This window comes from Pithys albifrons, chromosome 16, assembly GCF_047495875.1.
Source record: "Pithys albifrons albifrons isolate INPA30051 chromosome 16, PitAlb_v1, whole genome shotgun sequence".
Taxonomy (NCBI): Eukaryota; Metazoa; Chordata; class Aves; order Passeriformes; family Thamnophilidae; genus Pithys; species Pithys albifrons.
Window position 1 is genome coordinate 8,018,578 of NC_092473.1, and position 17,872 is coordinate 8,036,449.

Genomic DNA, 17,872 nt, shown 5'->3' on the forward strand with positions numbered 1-17,872 from the left:
CAATGAGAATTTAATAGACATGTTATAAGAAATTAAAATTATTCCAGTTAAACACAGCCTGCCTTCAGTATAGGTCACATTTGGAATTATTGGCTGTGGAAAATGAATGAACTAATTTGCACTGAAAATGGTAAATTAACTTTTTTTGTACACTTGCAAATCTGTCTTAAAATAACATGATTCTCTTTATCCTAAACTTTAATTTTTAATCTAGTCAAATATAATAATTTATTTAGTATTGTAAGTAATCTAATCATATCCTGTAATAAAAGAAGTGATTGGCAATGCATCAGTGGAAATTTGCACAATTGTATGAGTAAATGTTAGGCAGGTGGCAAATATAACTAATAAAATCAGATTTGCAGAGTTTACAATTTCAAAGCTGTGCAATAAACTAGTAAATTCTTTCAAATCTCTGTAATGTTTTTTCAGTCTTAGAAATCTAAGAATCTTCTTCATGCTTGAAGTTATGTTAAAAATAAAGATAGCTTATTGTTACTTTGCTACATCCCTTGAAAGTTTGGACACAAAAATCCTTGCATTCTGTATGAAATATCTGATCTTGCTGGATGGCTTTGTGTGCTACAGAGAATTTCCCACTCTGAAAACAATGATCTCTTTTTAGCTGCTATTTTAAGTTATTGTTGTGCATATTGTTCTAAGCCCAAAACTTACATTCTTGCCAACATCATCTTTGGAGCTGACAAGATCTTCCATTTCAGCTTTCAACAGTTTGTTCGTTCTCTCCAGTTCTTCTTTGGCTTCCAAAGCCTCTTCAAGTGCTCGGGCCAATGACAAAGCCTTTGTTTCCTTTTCTCTGGCTTCAGCTTCTGCTCTGTCCCTTTCATCTGCATATTTTGAGGAGATGTTTTTCTCTTCAGCTAGCATCTGTGGAAAGGTAGTGCCAATACAAGAAGACATTAGTAATGGGGTTTTTCTGTTGCAGGTGTCTTGTCCGTTGTTAATGACAGAGAAGACTCTGCTTCTGATAAGGGTATAGAAATACAAAATTAACCAGTATATGTGTAGCTAAACATTAGTTTATTTTTTGTCCTCTTTTATTAAACCAGTGGACACTCTGAGTTCTGGAGAAGTGATAACACAGCAAGGGAGAATCTTAAATCCCTACCTGATCAAACTTCTTCTGTTTCTTCTCCAGGTTGGAGACCAGCTGGCGCTGGTTGTCTAAGTCCACCACCAGGTCATCCAGCTCCTGCTGGAGTCTGTTCTTGGTTTTTTCCAGTTTGTCGTAAGAAGCAGCCTTTTCCTCAAACTGTTGTGTGAGACTTTCAATTTCCTTCTGGAGTTTCTTTTTGCCTTCTTCCATGAATTCTACTGTGGTGGTAAATTCCTGTATCTTCTTCTTGGAATCTGAGAGCTGAAATTTGAATTCAGAGGACACATCTTTGTAGCAGTGTCAAAACTTGGCAATGACCTTTCACCCACCCATCATAACATAAGACAGAGCACAGACCTCGTAGAGGCCTCATTTGCAAGACTATCTTTGGAGCTACCTTGCATTTGTACCTGTCCTAGAGATCACACTTTAAAGGAGAGGGAGGCTGCTGCCTCCACTGTGGAGCTTCACTGATGCTGTCTGGGCTAATAGCACTGGTTCCCTGAAGGTCCATGTGCTGTGCCAGGATAATTCTACAGATCCTCTGGAATTACTGACAAAACTGTCAGTGATGGAGCTAATGATTTAGCTATGGCACTGATACCTGTATTGTCAGTGTGGAAATATGTCTCTCCAGATTTTGTTTTGCTTCCACTTCTTCATCCAACTGCTCTTGCAAGCTGTTCTTCTCATCCTCCAGCTGACGAAGCTTGGTAGACACATTTAACTTCTGCCGTGTTTCTTCCTGAAGCAGCTCCTGCAGTCACCACATCAATTGGCAGTACAGTCATTAGTTTAGGTCTTTTCATAGTGCATTTTATAAATATTTTAGGTGAGCTGTTCCTGAATGCAAATGTACCTGTGTGTCTTGTAGCTGAGATCCTAAGGTCGCAACATCCTTGGTCAGTTTGATTGTCTTGCTTTCTGCTTCATTGAGCAAACCGGTAACATTTTCAACCTCCACCTGTGAGACACCACAGAGAATAAACTCAGTTATTTTTCTTGCTGTGGCTTTGGGTTGCCTCAAGCACCAGCAGTGGTTTTAGCTTAACTGCAGTTCACAGTTTTACCATCATGTTTATGGGCTATATATGGGATTTAATTCCTGTGGAACTAAATCCTACAAACTCTGCCGTGTGTGCATGTGTCATCTTTGTGACCTGCTTATTAAGACCCCCAAGGTCTAGTGCCATTCTTGTCTACTTTTACCTTAGTATTTTATTACTGTATATCAAACCTAGTCACATTCATAAAGCAATAATAGTATGTTCCTTGCAATGAATTGCAAAGGAGAATGGAGATTTTTTGTGGGTTTTCCTTCCCCTTCACAAGTTTGACAGAAGTAGATGCATTTTGATTATATTTTCTTATTTATCCACCTGCTTCAAATTATAAAGAAAAGCTTACTGCAGCTATGAACAAGATGTAACCATAAGCTTGATTAGTATATCTGGACATTGAACATCTACCAAGGGACCATTTAAAATTATCTTTAGTTATTTCTTATATTGTAGATAAGTGAGCATTCTCCTTTAATTGACAAAGTTCTGAGCACATCTTATGTGTTTAATAGCTGTGTAATTAATTTTCAGAGCCATATTCCTATCACTTTTCCCCACCACCCAAAAGGGAACAAACAGAAAAAAACTGTAAGATCTGCATCATGGTCACTGAATCAGTGATGACATTAATGACATTACAGACTGCAGTGTGTACAGAGGGATGGTGAGACTAAAAACTCTCAGTTCCATGAGATGGAGTGGTTCTAGTTGATTAATTGTGTGATAATGGAGGTAGGAGTTTATGGTAGGAACCCTACAGGTGAAAAAAAAATGAGCATTTTGGCTGCAGGGCCAGAATTCCTTCAGGTGTGCCCTCACAGAACAGTATAAAATGGTCTTTTCTGTCCCAGGGTGCCACAGCAAAATGTCAAAAGTTCTTCCTACCTGTAATTTATGAACTTTTTCATTGAGTTCTGTCCGAACACGCTCTCCCTCAGTGTATTTGGACTGTAGCTCTTGCAGCTGCACTTCCAGCTTCTTCTTCTTGTGCTCCACATCTTGTTTGGCCTGACTGAGACTCCTCACTTCATTAGCCAGATCAGCATTGTCTTTCTCCAGTGACTGTTTGGTCTTATCCAGGTTTGCTTTAGCCTACGAGCAGCAAGTGAAGAAGGATGATGCATAAGAGGAAACCATGTTATCCAGTAGGTAGTTTTCAACAGGATGGATTTCTGTTTACCCGTTTAAATTGTTCCAGCTGCTCTGTTAGCTCTTCCACAGCCTGAGTGTGCTTTTGCCTCATCTCCTGGACCTGGGCTTCGTGAGTTCGAGTCTCCTCCTCCAGAGCTCTCTTCAGCACTGTGACCTCCTGTTCCCGCTTTGCTCTGGAAGGCAACACACAGAAATGGAGCGGCAGCAGGTGAGAGCATTCCAGGCACTGGGAAAATAGAACTTCTGGACAGTGTTGCACTGAGCTTGGTGACATTTCTTTTTGCCCCATGTGCTACATCTCCATACCTGAGCTCTTGCTGGGTGGCTGTGGTATCCAAAGTATCTTCAAGCTCTGTCTTAAGAGCCTCCAGCTCTTCACCTAGATCTCTCTTCTGTTTTTCTGCTTTGTTTCTTGCAGCTTTTTCAGACTCCAAATCTTCCTGGAGATCAGAGATGATAGATTCCAGTTCACGGATCTTCTTGAGGGCATTGTTCTTCTGACTAGTTTCATCTTCAAGCCTTTTTGAAAAGAGAATATTTCATTGCATAAATGAAAAAAAAATTTCACTTTGAGGACATCAGCATACTAGATTAAAGGTTTATAACTTCTGTTCAAGAAAGTACCAAAGGAAAATGGGACTGACACAAGAAGGATCTGACAGCTCTGACTTATTGGGACACAATGCCTGGAGATGCTGCTCAGCTGATTCAGCAAATGTTTTGGTTGAGTGTTGTCTCTCCTAAATTTATACAGAAAATCCACTGAGATTCTGGAGTGGGTCAGGGTCAGACTCTTCATTAATTTCTGCCTTTTGCCAATGAAGTGTAATAGTATAATTATATTTTGCAAAAGGAAATTTGGAAAATGGGGAAGCACAAAGGGAGGATGAACTGAGGAATGACATTCATGGCTGCAGCTTCTCAGTGTCTGGGAAGGGCCAGGACAAGTTCCAGCCTGGACTTCACCTGTGTGCAGGCTCATGAGTGAATACCTGGCTAGAGCAGCCTGCAGCTCTTCCTCCTTCTTGGCTAGCTGTGCCTTCAGATCAGCAATTTGTGCCTGGAGCTCTGCAATTTGCTCATGTAGATCATTCACCTCCCCTTCCAACTTCCTCTTGGTTTTATCCAGTTCTTGCCTGCCCTTCTCTTCTTTCTTCAGCCGCACTGAAAAATGAAGGATTTTGGTCATTGGAGTGCAAGGAGACCCAAGTCTGATCTTGAACTTGGGCAAAAATCATCCACTTCTTGAGTGTGGCCATACATTTAACTACAAGTCACTGTGTTTTTCAAGGAACATGTGATACCTTATTTCTAGACATCCTAAAGGATCGTTATTTTTCTAATTATAAAGAAGTGTTTTTTTTTTTTCTCAAAATTTTTCTCTACTGTTTTGTATGTTAAAAATAAAAGGTATCTGTGGTTTGTGCACTCTGGGGGTTTAGTGATTCTCATGTACAAAGTGGCTTCAGCATAAGAAATATGGAAAATACCCCACAGATTTTTAAGAAGTTCTCTCTTCATTCTGGTTGGGTTTTTTTGTTCTATGCCAAGGCAAGAACAAAAACGACAACAACAAAGTTAACAAAACCCCCAAGAAACTATTGTTCATGTTACCTTCAAGTTCTGAAATCATAGATTCGTGTTTGTTCTTGAGCTTTGTAAGATTTTTGGCTTTTTCTTCTTCTTCTGCAAGATTTGTTGTTAGATCACTTATTCTTTCCTCGAGGAGTTTTCTTTCCTTAAGAGAAATAAAATACTTCTGTTAACAAAAGTGCCTGTCATTGGTGATCATGAATCAACTCTTTGCCAACAGAAGATGTCCAAGAGGCTGTCTTTTTATGCTGTATTTTTTGAGACTGTAGGGGTACATTTCAACTTTAGGATTGCAGAGGAGCTGAGCAGTGGTGTCTGTGACTTCCGTGTTCTCTAACCTGCTGCTGTTACCCTGTGCTCACTCTGCTGGCTGGTAAGTACAGGGCCCAGTTCACAGGAGCATTCTCTTTCAAAAAACACTGGAATACTTACTTATTTCCAGTTTTAATCACAAAGTTTAGTTGAAATTAGTTAAAACCCAAGAGAAGGTGCTCTCTCAGCTTTCATTATTTTCAGAGTAAGAAAATGGACCCAGAATGCTTACCTTGGTTAGCTTGTTATTCTGATCTTCCATTATCAGAATATCATCTTCCATTTTCTTTATCTTGCCGTCTGCTGCTACTTTTTCAAGCTGCAGCTTCTGCCTTGCTTCTTCTTCTGCTTCCAGCTGTTCCTCAAGGTCCTTTGAGAGAGAAAAAGAAACCCACAAAACATGAGTTCTGGGAAAAAAATACCACTTAGATAATTATCAAGAAATACTTAATGTTTGTTACAGTGTGTGGAGTATGTTGTAGACTTTGTTGTTTTCGTTAAGAACTAGACAATCTGTAATACTTGGTGATGTTGAAGGAAAGATTTGTTAAGATCTTTTTTAGAGAAAGGACTGTTTAAAATTGAGATGGGGAAGAAGAGAACTCTGGAGGAAAGAGCATCAATTGATTGTTCTCACTTCAGTGGCACAAACATATATTCTACAGAGGACAGTGTAGGAAGCACTGTCGTAGGATCTGAGTTTTGCCACTCTCTGTTTTTCTCAGTGAGACCCAAGTTATTGTCTATATTTGTCCCTTATCCCTCCTTACCAACATTTGTTGTTGCATCTTTTTCTTCTCTGCCTGCAGCTGCTGGCTGCGCTCCTCCTCTTCCTCAATTCTGGCTTCCATCTCATGCAGAATCTCCTCCAGCTCTTGTTTCTTTGCAGCTAAACGAACTCTCATCTCCTCAGCCTCAGCATACAGCTCAGTCTCTGCCTGAAGCTGCTCCTGGAGGAGGTTCTTCTCTTCACAAAGCTATGCAAATAAAATAGGAAGTTAAGGCTTGGACTGCCAATTGCCCTACAGTGTGGTTTTACTGGGCAGTCTGGGGCACAGGCAGGACCTCTGCCACACGTTCTCATGTGGGTGTTGGACCTTTACTGAAATAACTGGGAGTTTGTCTGCACTGCACTTCTGTTCTGGACTACTGCTGCGAATACAATCATGAGTACAAGGGAAAGAGACACCTTTAATGTAACAGCATCTAGAAATGGTAAAAGAATAGCTAGTGTTTCCCTGAGGCTCAGAGCTGTCAATCACCTGTGAGTGTTTCAGTTCCAGCTCCTTCAATTCGCTCTCTGCCTTCTGTTGTCTTTCCTTAGTTTTCTGTAGCTCTTCATCCTTGGCCTGCATTTCTTCCTCTTGGCGAGTGACTTGCAGCAGTGGTTTCACCTGCAAGCAGAAAGTTTTTTTAAGAGTTTTTCCTGTCAGTATTTCTGTTGCTGAGCACGGTACTTCTGAGTGCTGGGCTGACTGGCAGTAATGGTGGTGCTGTCATGGCTCAACACTGGACAGATACTGTCCAGCCATGCTTAAAGCATGGCCATCTCTGTGTTAATTCTTGGGGCTTTGTGAGCGCCTCTGCCTCCAACAGTGTCACTTTTGGGATGGCTCCAGGCCTGTTTTCATCCGCTGATAATGTACAAAAGCTATCTCTGCATAGAAAGGCAGTGTGCACAGGCAGGTGTGTTACTATCTATTTCTGGTTGCAGAGGAGATTGCTGTCAATGCAGGCCGGAACAGTTTTCTGAATCCAAACTTAAGACCATTCTTGAAAACCCAGGCCTCTTCAATAGGAAAGTAGACTTAATTTGCATGAGTGCCTAGCAGGAAGATGTTTGGTGTCCCAGTTAGGGAATTCCTGAGCTACTGAGTTCCCCATAGATACATCACTCTGCATGTTCAGAAAATTCAGTTTTACTCTGTGTCCACTCCATGAAATTATGCCATTTTTAGGCAATTAAAAAAGTCCCCAAACATGCAAAATATTTTATGAATTCTCTGCTTACTTAGTTTGTTTTCTTCTCAATATAGAGCTAACTTTAATGTTAATGGCATTATCTAACTATCCAGAGTATCTCTAACCCCAAATTTTGTGAAGCTCATTAGGGTCTTGCCATCAACTGCAGTGCTCTTTGGAATGAGTGTGGCTGACAATAAGTGCCTTGGATATCAAGTGCATTTCATTTCTTTAGGAAAACTGCGGAGAGATTCACTGATAGCAGTCACTCACTTTAGTGAACAGTCTCCACCACTGCCAGTTCCTCAGCTTCAGGTAAGCAGCACAGTTTCTTTGGATAACCTTCATTGCAGTCAGCTGTTGCTGTCTCTTGGCAAAGGCCCTATGATTAAAAATGTAAAGCAAATTGGTTCAGTCTGAGAATACAAGTTGTCTGCAAGATACACTCATTGAGCAAATAAACTCTGGCATGAGAGTCTGCTGAGTAGCCACGTGGTTTGAGAAGTCTGCCACAAATTCCTCTGTTGCTTAAAGAGTGCCTGTGCTTTCCTGAGCAAAGTGATAACTGGTCAGCTGCCTGGTGTTTTATTTAGTCTTCTGGTTTTGTCTGTTTGCATTCCATAGGCAAGCACAGATGACAAAGTGTACATCTAGGTCTGGGTGTGAACACCTTTCCAGAGTATAAAGGCACTCAGATCATCATTCCTGAAACATACTATATTTAAATTTCTTTGCTTGGCCATTTAAAAGCCTTGATAGTATACAGGAAAAAGGCATTATTGTTAATAGTTTTGTGCTGTACTTTAACTGAGATCATGCTAGATGATTGGTGCTTCACAGCCAAGCTGAGAAATTATGTTTTACAAATGCCAGGGGTGCTCCTCCTTGCAGTGCACAGGACTGCAGTCATAGGGTAGGATACTCCTTCTGCTTCTACAAAGACACATTTAAGTGATAGATCATTGCCTCCGAGAGCTTAGAGCCTCATAGTGTATCTGCTCCCCTGTAATTATACTAATAACCCTCTTTTGGGCAGGAAGTCCTTCACTGGACATGAGTTCTAATCCAACACAAATAATAAATAATGTCTTAAAATCTTCAGTTTGTTATATGAAGAACTAAAGGCCCCTATACCTCCTCTGCTGCAGAAGACATTCTTTTTGTTAGTACGTATTCTTACTTTCTTGCTAGGTAGCCTCGGGACATAGCTTGGAAGGCAATAATAACATCTGTGATCTTCAGGTCTCTCTCTTCTTCCAGGTGAGCCAGAACACCAGTTCTGAAGAAGATTTTACTCTGTCCAATTCTGTACAAGTTGGGATCGAGTTCTAGTGCTTTGATCTGGAGAGAAACAGATATTTGTTAACTCCAGTGCTGAGGTTTAGGGTATTAAAAATCACTTCTCATTTCTGTTCAGTGTCAACACTTTTACATGGGAAGTATAACCTGATTATCAACAGGATCAAAAGTGCTTTCCTCACCATGAGTATGCAAGCCTGCTTCCCATCCATGAATCCTTTCGGAATAGCATTTGCAGCGAGAATCTCATATCTGCCAAAAGACATTTATGTTAGAGAGGCTGAAACCCATCAGGTGGTTTAATACTGAGAAACATGTATGACAGCTCTATCAACCCCAGAGTTAGGGCTGAGGGATTCCTACCGCTGCCGGAACTCCTGGAAGACGATCCTGTTGGGGAATCCCTGCCGGCAGATACGGATGCCTTCCAAGACACCATTGCAGCGCAACTGCTCCAGTACTAAATGGGCATCAAGTTTGCCAGACTGAAAAGGGAACAGAAGGTATTTTTAACACAGTAGAAATTTACAAAAATTTTACCATCCTCGTATCAATGTTTGGAGACGTCATTCAAACAGCTCTGCCATGAGCAGTGAGAGCTCAACAGGAATAATGTGCCAGGAGCGTGAAGATTGAACATTTAAAATTTACCCTTTTTTCATGATTTGGAATGATACAGCGGACAAAGTTGGGATTGGTGTTCCTTAAAGTGGTCATCAGTTTGGTCAGCTGCTCCTTATAGAGTTGCCCAACGGTTCGGAACATGCCCTTCTTGGTTTTGGAAGCACTGGGGAGGGATGAGCTTTCACTCATCTTGGCCATTTGGTCCAGCCCGACTATACGGTCCACTGAAATGTAAAGAAAGTATGAATGGAACTGGTTATATGAACATCAACAATACACCTCACATTACACCTGGCACTGGCATTGTTAAACTGCAACTTGCCAAAGAGAACCAATGTATTTTTGATGGAGTAGAAGCATTCTGACAAAAGTACTCAAAGACTTTCTGGGTAAATAGTTTACTACTGTCAAACAGGACAATTAGGGTCTTTGTTTAGTAGTGACACAATGAAGCAATTGAATGTATTTTATTTCACTTGCTCTATAAAAGGACAATCCTTCTGCAAAACATCCAATTGGTAGGTTGGTGTCAGAACCAGGAACAGCATCATCTCTTGACTCTCATCTGCTACCCACTCATTCTCAAAGTCTAGCTAACAGTCCGACTCAGTTATCTGATAGTTCAGAGCCACCTTGCTAGTGTTTGAATGCATGTTTATGTCCGTGAATTAAATATTTATACTGTAGTATATGTTACAGATCCATATAAACTTTTTAAAGACAAAGTGTTTTACAAGCATTCAGACTTTCTCTACTAAACTCAAGTATCATGGGAGAGAACTGTGCAGATTTATGTGAGAGGAATGTGTAAAGTCATTAATTCGTAAACCTCAGTAATAACCTGTATTAAATGAGATCCGCAATATCACATATTCAGAAACATAACAGTGTAATGAGTAATTTTTATTCTGTTTCTGAATAATATTAAGGAAATTTTTTCATAGTGCTTAAAACTATCCAATGAAGTGTTCCTTAAATATGTCTTTAGAACACATTACTCTTGGTTCTTAGCTCAGTCTCTATGCTTATCATGTTCATAATTGTGTCCTGCCAGCAAGCGGCAGCTGTCAAAATGTTCTGGTAGGAGTTTCTCCCTTTAAACCACATCATTGATTTGGAGTTGTGATTCATACCATCTTTCCAGAGGTCTGCTACAAATTTGTCTGAAGACTGGTTCAGCAGAGCGGTCACGTTGTCATTGAGTGGGTCCATGTTCTTTGTTAGCCAGGCAGTTGCATTGTAGGTGACCTGCAGGAAACAGTGCTGCATCAAACCTCAGTTCTTGATAAAGGAATTGGGAGTGCCCAAGAACACAGAGCACTGTATGAACATCAAATCATACAAAAAACAAGAATGCGGAAAGCCTTCTAGGGTTGAGAGCTGAATATTTATTCTCACATGTACTAGCATCTTTAAAGACTCTCCTTGCTAGAAAAAAATCCATATTAATTGAAATTTCAATAACCTCAGTGCTGGTTATTTTTGTTTTCTTGTGAGCTTAGCACAGCTGTGAATGTTTTGCAAATATTACTTCATATGTTAGGTAATTAAAGCATTTAATATACACATCACAGAATTAAAGCCACTTCTTATCAATGCAGTATTTCTCTTTTACCATTTGGATATCAAAGAATCCAACTTCCCTAAGACAAAATAGCTCAATCTCTCCAGTACCTTTCCTGCGTAGTGCATTATACAGAACTCAGTCTTATCCTTGAGTTGCTTGGACTTCTGGAATTTGGGATGGTTGCCTTGTTCTTGGATTAGTTTCTCCACAAAGGATGTGTCAGTAGCTTTGGGGAACCAGCACTCTTCATCCAGCAGGGCCAGGACACCTGGAGGGTTGGTCTGCAATGGGAGTGGTATCAGATCAGTATCTCTGCAGGCAGAGACAAAGAAAGAGCACCATCTTCTTCACCTTTAGGTTACAAACCCTCCCAGGCAATCAAGGATCTGAAACACCTTAAAGAGCTCTCTTCCTGTCCTGATACATAACTGACCCTGATGCAACCTATGTACTATCCCACCTACAGAAAGATTATCTTACTGGTCTTTCAATCAGCTCAATGCAAGGTTGCAGGTCAAGGCCAAAGTCAATGAAATTCCATTCAATGCCTTCTCGCTGGTATTCCTCTTGCTCCAATATAAACATTGTATGGTTGAAAAGCTGCTGAAGTTTCTCATTAGTGTAGTTGATGCACAACTGCTCAAAGGAATTGATCTGTGAAGAGGAAATAAGTGAATTCCTAATGTGAGAGACCTTCAAGAGTGAACTTAAATGACAAGATGATGTTTGCTCTTTTCTATTTCTTTTTTACATATTAGAGAAATTCAAACATAAAGATCTATATTTGTTCAATATATGGTCTTGGAAATTTACCATAAGTTCTCAAGTGGTAAATCTTTGTACTGGGACCCGTTCAGTAAACCATACAAAGCAGACCCTGGTTTTAAACTGAGCCCTGCAGGAGCATTCTGCTGGGTCCCAGAGCTTCCTGCCCCTGGGAAAGGCAAGCAGCCAGGTGTAGCAGACCTGTAGGTCGTGCTGGCCATGGGCTGCCAGCTTGAAAGAACCACCAAATGGGGTTTGGTGGCTCTGCACTGAGGCTTTTGTGGCTCTGAACTTAGGCTTTTGTTACCTTATTTACAAACCACTGCATGATTATATGGAGTTTAGTCAGCTTGTGCCCCACAATACGTACCTCAAAAATCTCAAATCCAGCAATATCAAGGATCCCCAAGAAGGAAGCCCCTTGTCTTTTTGTTTTATCGAGAGCTTTGTTCACACGACCGAGGATCCAACGGAAAAGACGCTCAAATTTTGCCTTGGCCAAAGCCTCTATGGCAAAGTCCGCCTGTAGGAGGTACATGGAAATGGTAAGTGAAAGAAGAAACCCACTTAACTGCTAATTTTTGTAGAGATAATGAGACAGAAACCTGACATTTCCCTTTAGATAAGATGTAAGAAAAAAGGAGAGCTGAGCAGACTGCACAGATACCTGCTCTTTGGTCTGGGCTTTCTGGACAACATCTCGTCCTACTTTGATCCTTGGGGTTAGAATAGATCTTGTGAAATCTGTCACATTAATCCCCATCAGGTGACACACTTTTTGTGCAGCTGGAATACAAGAGAGATTTTATTTCAGGTGGAATTTTATCTTAATAGGTCAGTAAGTGTGAATATGAGTAGCTCAGCAAGTCTGTGAAGTTATTTATTTTCCTTAAAAGTTCCTCTATTGTACAGACAAGAGATGACACTTGCCATAGAAGTATCGTTTGTGATCCAAGCAATGAATTTATTGTTCATCAATGTATGGATTCAAGATTATCAGAAATGGTAATGATAATTGAGGTGATTTTAAGTGGTTTATGTTTCAAAGCCTGTGAGCTACACAGGTAATAGCAATTAAATAAAAATACTGTTAAAGAGTCCTTTTTCAGTTGCTATTTTATTAACTTCTTAATGGTAACTAAGTTTTAAAGTGGTAAAACATACCAGTATTGTCTGGCATAGAGGCTTGATCAGTGTTTCTCTCCTTCTTGAAGACAATGTTACCCAGTTGTAGGACAGATGAAACAACCCTCAGGATAGCTGTAAGAGGAACAGATCATACAAGTGAGGAACAGAATGGCCATATTTTGAAAGCTGTTCTCTGCAGTAACTGAGACTCATTCTATTGCCTGTGGTAGTCTGTGCCTCTCTGGAAAGAGTTAGGGCTTGACTTAAAGAACTATGCCATAAACTGCAGGAGTCTGAGAGCTGACTGAGCAACAATCTCAGCAATCTGTGTAGTGGAGTAAATGAGCCAGTCTGGGAACAGCAGCACTTCCAATCTGAGTTGTGCTGGCTCCCCCGGGCACACCCCCAGGCCTCAGGAACTCCTTTCCCACTCACAGGGACCTGTAGCATCTTCCCTGCTCAATAACTCTGCCTTTAAAATAAAAAAAATTCTGAATTACCAGCAGTTTCAAAAATGTGTGGCACTGCTGAGGGTTCCCTTATGCAGGAACATGTAAGTGTTTAGTTATGCAGCTCAAAGCAAATGTATATGTATCTTTGAAGAGTTAGTGTCAAACTACAGAAAAGTAATTAATGTTTGATTACTAAAATATATATAAATTTGATGTCACCTAACTTCAGGTAGCAAAATCTACTGATGTGTTACAGAGGAGATTGTAGAAATGTAGGGAGTTCTGTTTGTTTATTTGGTAGATTACCCAGTTTTTGCTCAGTGTGCCCCAGGCACTGGTGCAGGCGTGGGATGTGAGGGAGCTCTGCCAGTGGCCGCAGCCGCTCCAGGGCTCCAGTGATGGGATGACTCTGGTTTTACCACCAGGTGTCACCTGGGGCATGGCAATTTGGATCCAAGGGCACTGCACACTGGCATACACCAGCTGAAGCCCTGCACACTCCCAGCAACAGTGAGAGGTAAAAGCTTTGCAGGTGAATGTGTCTGAAAAATTATTTCAATATCGTTTAGTTGTTGTTTTGTGCTCTTCTTATTTCTTTGTTTTTTCTCTAGATCAGTGAATACATATGAGCTATTTGAGCCAGATCAACTCCTTTCAAAAATAAATCAGATTATTTTGTAACTTTTTCATAGTAGTTGTTGGAAAGCTCTGAAAAATTTGCTTTAAATGGTCATTACTGCTGTTAGAGCTGGCTTGGATTCAGTAATCTTTTTTTAGTACGTAGAGAGTTCTAGAGAAATGTTCCCTTTCTTAAACACGAATTACCTTTCAAAACACCCTGTGTTATAGCACTTTTGCATGCTGACCCTGCATCAATGCTATGGAATTCAGATGGGTCAGGAGGACATGTCATGTTCCTCCTACAAGCAGGTGTCTGGAATTTATGAGACTTACAAGAAAAAGCCTTGCAATTCTTCATTCAGATGGACAGCAAAATATTGCAACAATTATTGGTGCTAATTCTCAGTGCACTTCTTAGAAACAGTAGCCAGGTAACAGCTGGAAGTAGTTTTACGCAGAGGAATTAAGAGGCAAAGAGGTTAAATAGCAGGTGCATTGAGAATCATTCAGCTGGCTGTTCTTGCAAGGTCACATTTCTCCAGAGCAACATAGATATGAAATCTAAATAATCTTGATATTCCTAAGTGAATGTAGCATCTTACTTCATACGTGTATTTTGCCAAGTGATTATTCTGAACAGAATTAACCTCTGCATTTGAGTCTCTCTCTATACAGTGGGAGGTATACCTTGAATGCAGTGTTGCTACCAATTCTCACCTGTCTGTTCCTCATCAGTAAAGCCCATAATTTTCATGGCTTCCAATGTCTCCTGAAACATCTCATCATCTTGTTGAGAAGGAATAGGCACGTAGCCACCAGATAGAAAGGTATAATTGTTGAAGCCTTCCAACAACAGATCATCTAAAAGAAAAAAGAAAAGCTTTATTTAAGTGCATCTACCTAATGCTCTTGGTTCGTGAATTCTCCTTATGAACAACAGAAAAAAACCCCAACATTTTCACCAAAGGGAGACTCTGCTTGTATGAGGAATTTAGGGTTTTGTTGTGCACAATTATTTTCAAAGTAGCTTGTTATTTAGCAAGCTTGATGGTGTTAAGTTTCCAGTTTTCATTAGTGACTGGGGTATATCTCTGCACTTTGGTGTAATTTTGCACCCTATGGACTCAAATTTTCCCCATATTCTTTTATTTAATGCCATATGTAACCTCAGAATTATGCCTCTCTTTATGGGAATTCATAGCAGGCAATAATAAGAATGAAACCAGGTAACAACCAAAGTGGGCCAAACTGGAAGACTTCAGGGCTGTTCTATGGCCAACAACAGATTCTTAGGTAAGGAACAGAAAAGCCAGAGAAAATACAGAGTTATCCACTGCTTTATACATTCTTTGGCAATCAATGATTTAGGGAAATAAGTCCTATTTGAATCATGATGTTCCACTAGATATTGTGTCTAATTCTTTTTTGGGATCCACGTGCACTTTTCACCTTCTCAGCATTCTGAAGCTCTGGGTTTCACAGTGTGACAATGTACTGTGAGCAAGACATTCTCTTAATTTATCTTAAAGCCACAAGCTGATATTCTTATTGGAACCCCCAATTTCTTCTGTGTAAAGCAATGAATAACTCTTCCTATTTTGTCTTCTTGATACTATTCAGAATGAGTCTCCATCTCCTGTAAGCTGAAATCTCCTGTAAACAGCAAACAACCTGCCTCAAACAGGGGACATCAATTGAGGCTTCCTCATGATTCACTTGAGAGAATCATTTTCTATAGCTAGAGGGCTGCTTATTTATAGAAAGGATTGAGTGACATACAAATAAAGAAATTAAGATAAATGCTTAGTTGAGCCATTGCTTAGATTGTTCAATGAGATGAGAGAATCATTAGTAAGTAACTTACTTCTCATTTGTTCAGAAGCTCCAGCAATCAAATAGTAAAAGATGTGAAATGTTCGCTCATCTTTAGCCTGACGAATAGCACGGGATTTTTCAAGCAAATCTGTTTGTCAAGAGTGTTAAAAAAAATCAATGACATATTTCAGTCCTTTCTTAATTGTGCCATCAGCCTCAGAACCATCAATAGCATTGCTGAAATCTTTGCCACGAGCTTGTCTAACATGAACATGTCTAATTCTGTGACAGGAGCCCTGGTGTTGGTAGCATTCTTACCACAATAAGCAGATCAGTGTCCTACCTCTTATTGCATGGTAAATGCTGGAAATCATGGGAATAAGCACAAGAGACATAAATGCTTCTAAAATCAAAAATATAAAAATAATAGTCACAATATAATTCATACCACTTTGAAAATGAAGTACCAATGTGATTATTTCTATGTAAGGTGGGCTGCCAGAAAAAAAAAGCTCTTGAGGCCAGTATTGTAGGTATAAAAAGTACATTATTTTTATTAAAATGACCCTTCTGTCCTCCAGATATGAACTAGAAAGCTTTCATACCAGGTATCATGTACACCTCTCCCTTAACAGGCTAGTCTTGGAATGCCTGTATTCCAGTACAACATATCCAACCTTTGCTATTCCTCAACAAACAGGGCACACACAGCCAGAGACTCGATCACTCAACCTGCAAGGCTCAGGAGCCTTCCCTTGGAGAAGCCAGGGCTGAGGGTGAGACCTACTGAGCAGCTGGACTTCATCCCAACATGCCGTCAGGACAGGGACAAAGGGCCAAACCTGCACTTGAAAACAGGGATGCACTCGCAATCCCAAGTTCCTGGGTGAACTGCAGTGACAATACCAAGCATTCAGTGGTTTTTCGGGGTACCTATGACAACACCAGTAAGAAACAGTGGAATTTTAAAATGTTTTATGCATCTGGAAAGGCAGATGGGAACTGGAGCGACCCACGCAGGATCATGCTGGTATGAAACAAACCAGCTGCGTATCTCCCAAGATCACATGCAACCTTAACCAAACTACCTTTTCCCATTTTTCTTTTATTGGAACTGTGCTTTTAAAGTCTGGTACCTCTGTTTTCTGAAGCTTTATATGGTGAACAACCCACTTTCCCATAGCTGAGAAAACTGACCTGGAAACGTAAACGTGAGAGCAAGACAGAGGAGCTGATACCAGCACAAGTGGAGCCACTTCCCTCCATGTTTATACCTTGGCAATATTTGCCTTTCTTAGACATGCAATGGAGCTGTTTGTCTCACTTCCTCCTGCTCAGCCTGGGCAGCTCCCAGGGCAGCTCACTGGAAAGGATACAGTACTCTATGTTCGCTCCGACAATGTAGCCGGTCACATCGAAGTTGATGCGGATGAATTTGCCCTGTGAACGAAAGGAAGATAAAGATTGGGCTGTTCTTTCAGGTTGTGCCAGGTTTCCCAATATTAATATTTAGCTAAATTGTGAGGGGACAATGGTACTGTCAAATTTGAGCTTGATCTTTAATCTTTTATCACAGCAAATTCCTGTTTCGGGGGGAATTCCACACTGTTTTTAAGGGATTAGTTTGAAGCCCCTCTTTAATGAGAAGCATTAATAGGGGCCACTGTCTATACACCGAGTTTTAAAATATGTTGTACCTCCCCACACACAGACCCAACTGGATTTCTCCTACTTACAAATCTGGAGGAGTTGTCATTCTTCACAGTTTTGGCATTTCCAAAGGCTTCAAGAATAGGGTTTGCCTGTAGAAGCTGTTTTTCCAGCTCACCCTAAAATTCATTCAGAAGCAGTTAACACTAAAATTCATGATTATTTAGTTTAAACCAACACATGTACACTGGAGTAAAAGGTGGAATCTAAGGCTCTAACTTTTTTTGGTGAATAGTGCGTTTTATGTGGATATGTTTTCATTCTCTGTTAATCTTTGTGTTTATATATTTGTGTAATTGCCTGCTGCCTTGTAAACATGACCCTTTTCCAGCCCTGTTGCCTGTGACAGATCAAACTCTATTAATCTGTTTAGCATCATGATAGGCCTTTGTTAAAAAAAAAGGGTCATTCAATGTCAATTAAGTTTTCCAGTTTAATATAATTTTTAAAAGGGATAGTCTTAAAGGAACCTCTAGCATGTCTTTTTCAAGTTAGTCTATTGAGATCCTTTGCTAACAAATGTCAATGTCATTAGAATAACTTGCTGAGAATCATTTTAATGTAATTGGCACAAAGCTACAAAGCAGATTTCATCGAGTCTATTAATAATGATCCATGCAAGGCTATTTAGGTTAAATATGGAATTGCATTGATTTATTTCAAACTAACATAGTGAATTCTCATGCAAACACAC

General features: G+C 40.2%; 1 protein-coding gene across 3 annotated transcripts in view; it reads right to left on the reverse strand.

Moving 5' to 3' along the window:
* Positions 1 to 17,872, reverse strand: part of MYH11 (myosin heavy chain 11) — a 56,570-nt gene that overhangs the window by 9,405 nt on the left and 29,293 nt on the right. For all 3 annotated transcript variants that reach the window (XM_071571528.1, XM_071571527.1, XM_071571529.1), the window contains 27 exons: positions 17,205 to 17,297; positions 16,845 to 16,908; positions 15,518 to 15,616; positions 14,371 to 14,514; positions 12,617 to 12,712; positions 12,120 to 12,238; positions 11,823 to 11,975; positions 11,168 to 11,341; positions 10,795 to 10,968; positions 10,254 to 10,368; positions 9,148 to 9,344; positions 8,860 to 8,981; positions 8,679 to 8,748; positions 8,378 to 8,538; positions 7,471 to 7,579; positions 6,498 to 6,629; positions 6,006 to 6,212; positions 5,468 to 5,605; positions 4,945 to 5,068; positions 4,323 to 4,494; positions 3,637 to 3,849; positions 3,359 to 3,503; positions 3,064 to 3,270; positions 1,977 to 2,081; positions 1,722 to 1,874; positions 1,130 to 1,378; positions 676 to 888 (listed from right to left, as the gene is read on the reverse strand). In XM_071571528.1, coding sequence (XP_071427629.1) covers positions 676 to 888; positions 1,130 to 1,378; positions 1,722 to 1,874; positions 1,977 to 2,081; positions 3,064 to 3,270; positions 3,359 to 3,503; positions 3,637 to 3,849; positions 4,323 to 4,494; positions 4,945 to 5,068; positions 5,468 to 5,605; positions 6,006 to 6,212; positions 6,498 to 6,629; positions 7,471 to 7,579; positions 8,378 to 8,538; positions 8,679 to 8,748; positions 8,860 to 8,981; positions 9,148 to 9,344; positions 10,254 to 10,368; positions 10,795 to 10,968; positions 11,168 to 11,341; positions 11,823 to 11,975; positions 12,120 to 12,238; positions 12,617 to 12,712; positions 14,371 to 14,514; positions 15,518 to 15,616; positions 16,845 to 16,908; positions 17,205 to 17,297 — 3,948 coding nt within the window. The remainder of the gene's footprint in view (positions 1 to 675; positions 889 to 1,129; positions 1,379 to 1,721; positions 1,875 to 1,976; positions 2,082 to 3,063; positions 3,271 to 3,358; positions 3,504 to 3,636; positions 3,850 to 4,322; positions 4,495 to 4,944; positions 5,069 to 5,467; positions 5,606 to 6,005; positions 6,213 to 6,497; positions 6,630 to 7,470; positions 7,580 to 8,377; positions 8,539 to 8,678; positions 8,749 to 8,859; positions 8,982 to 9,147; positions 9,345 to 10,253; positions 10,369 to 10,794; positions 10,969 to 11,167; positions 11,342 to 11,822; positions 11,976 to 12,119; positions 12,239 to 12,616; positions 12,713 to 14,370; positions 14,515 to 15,517; positions 15,617 to 16,844; positions 16,909 to 17,204; positions 17,298 to 17,872) is intronic.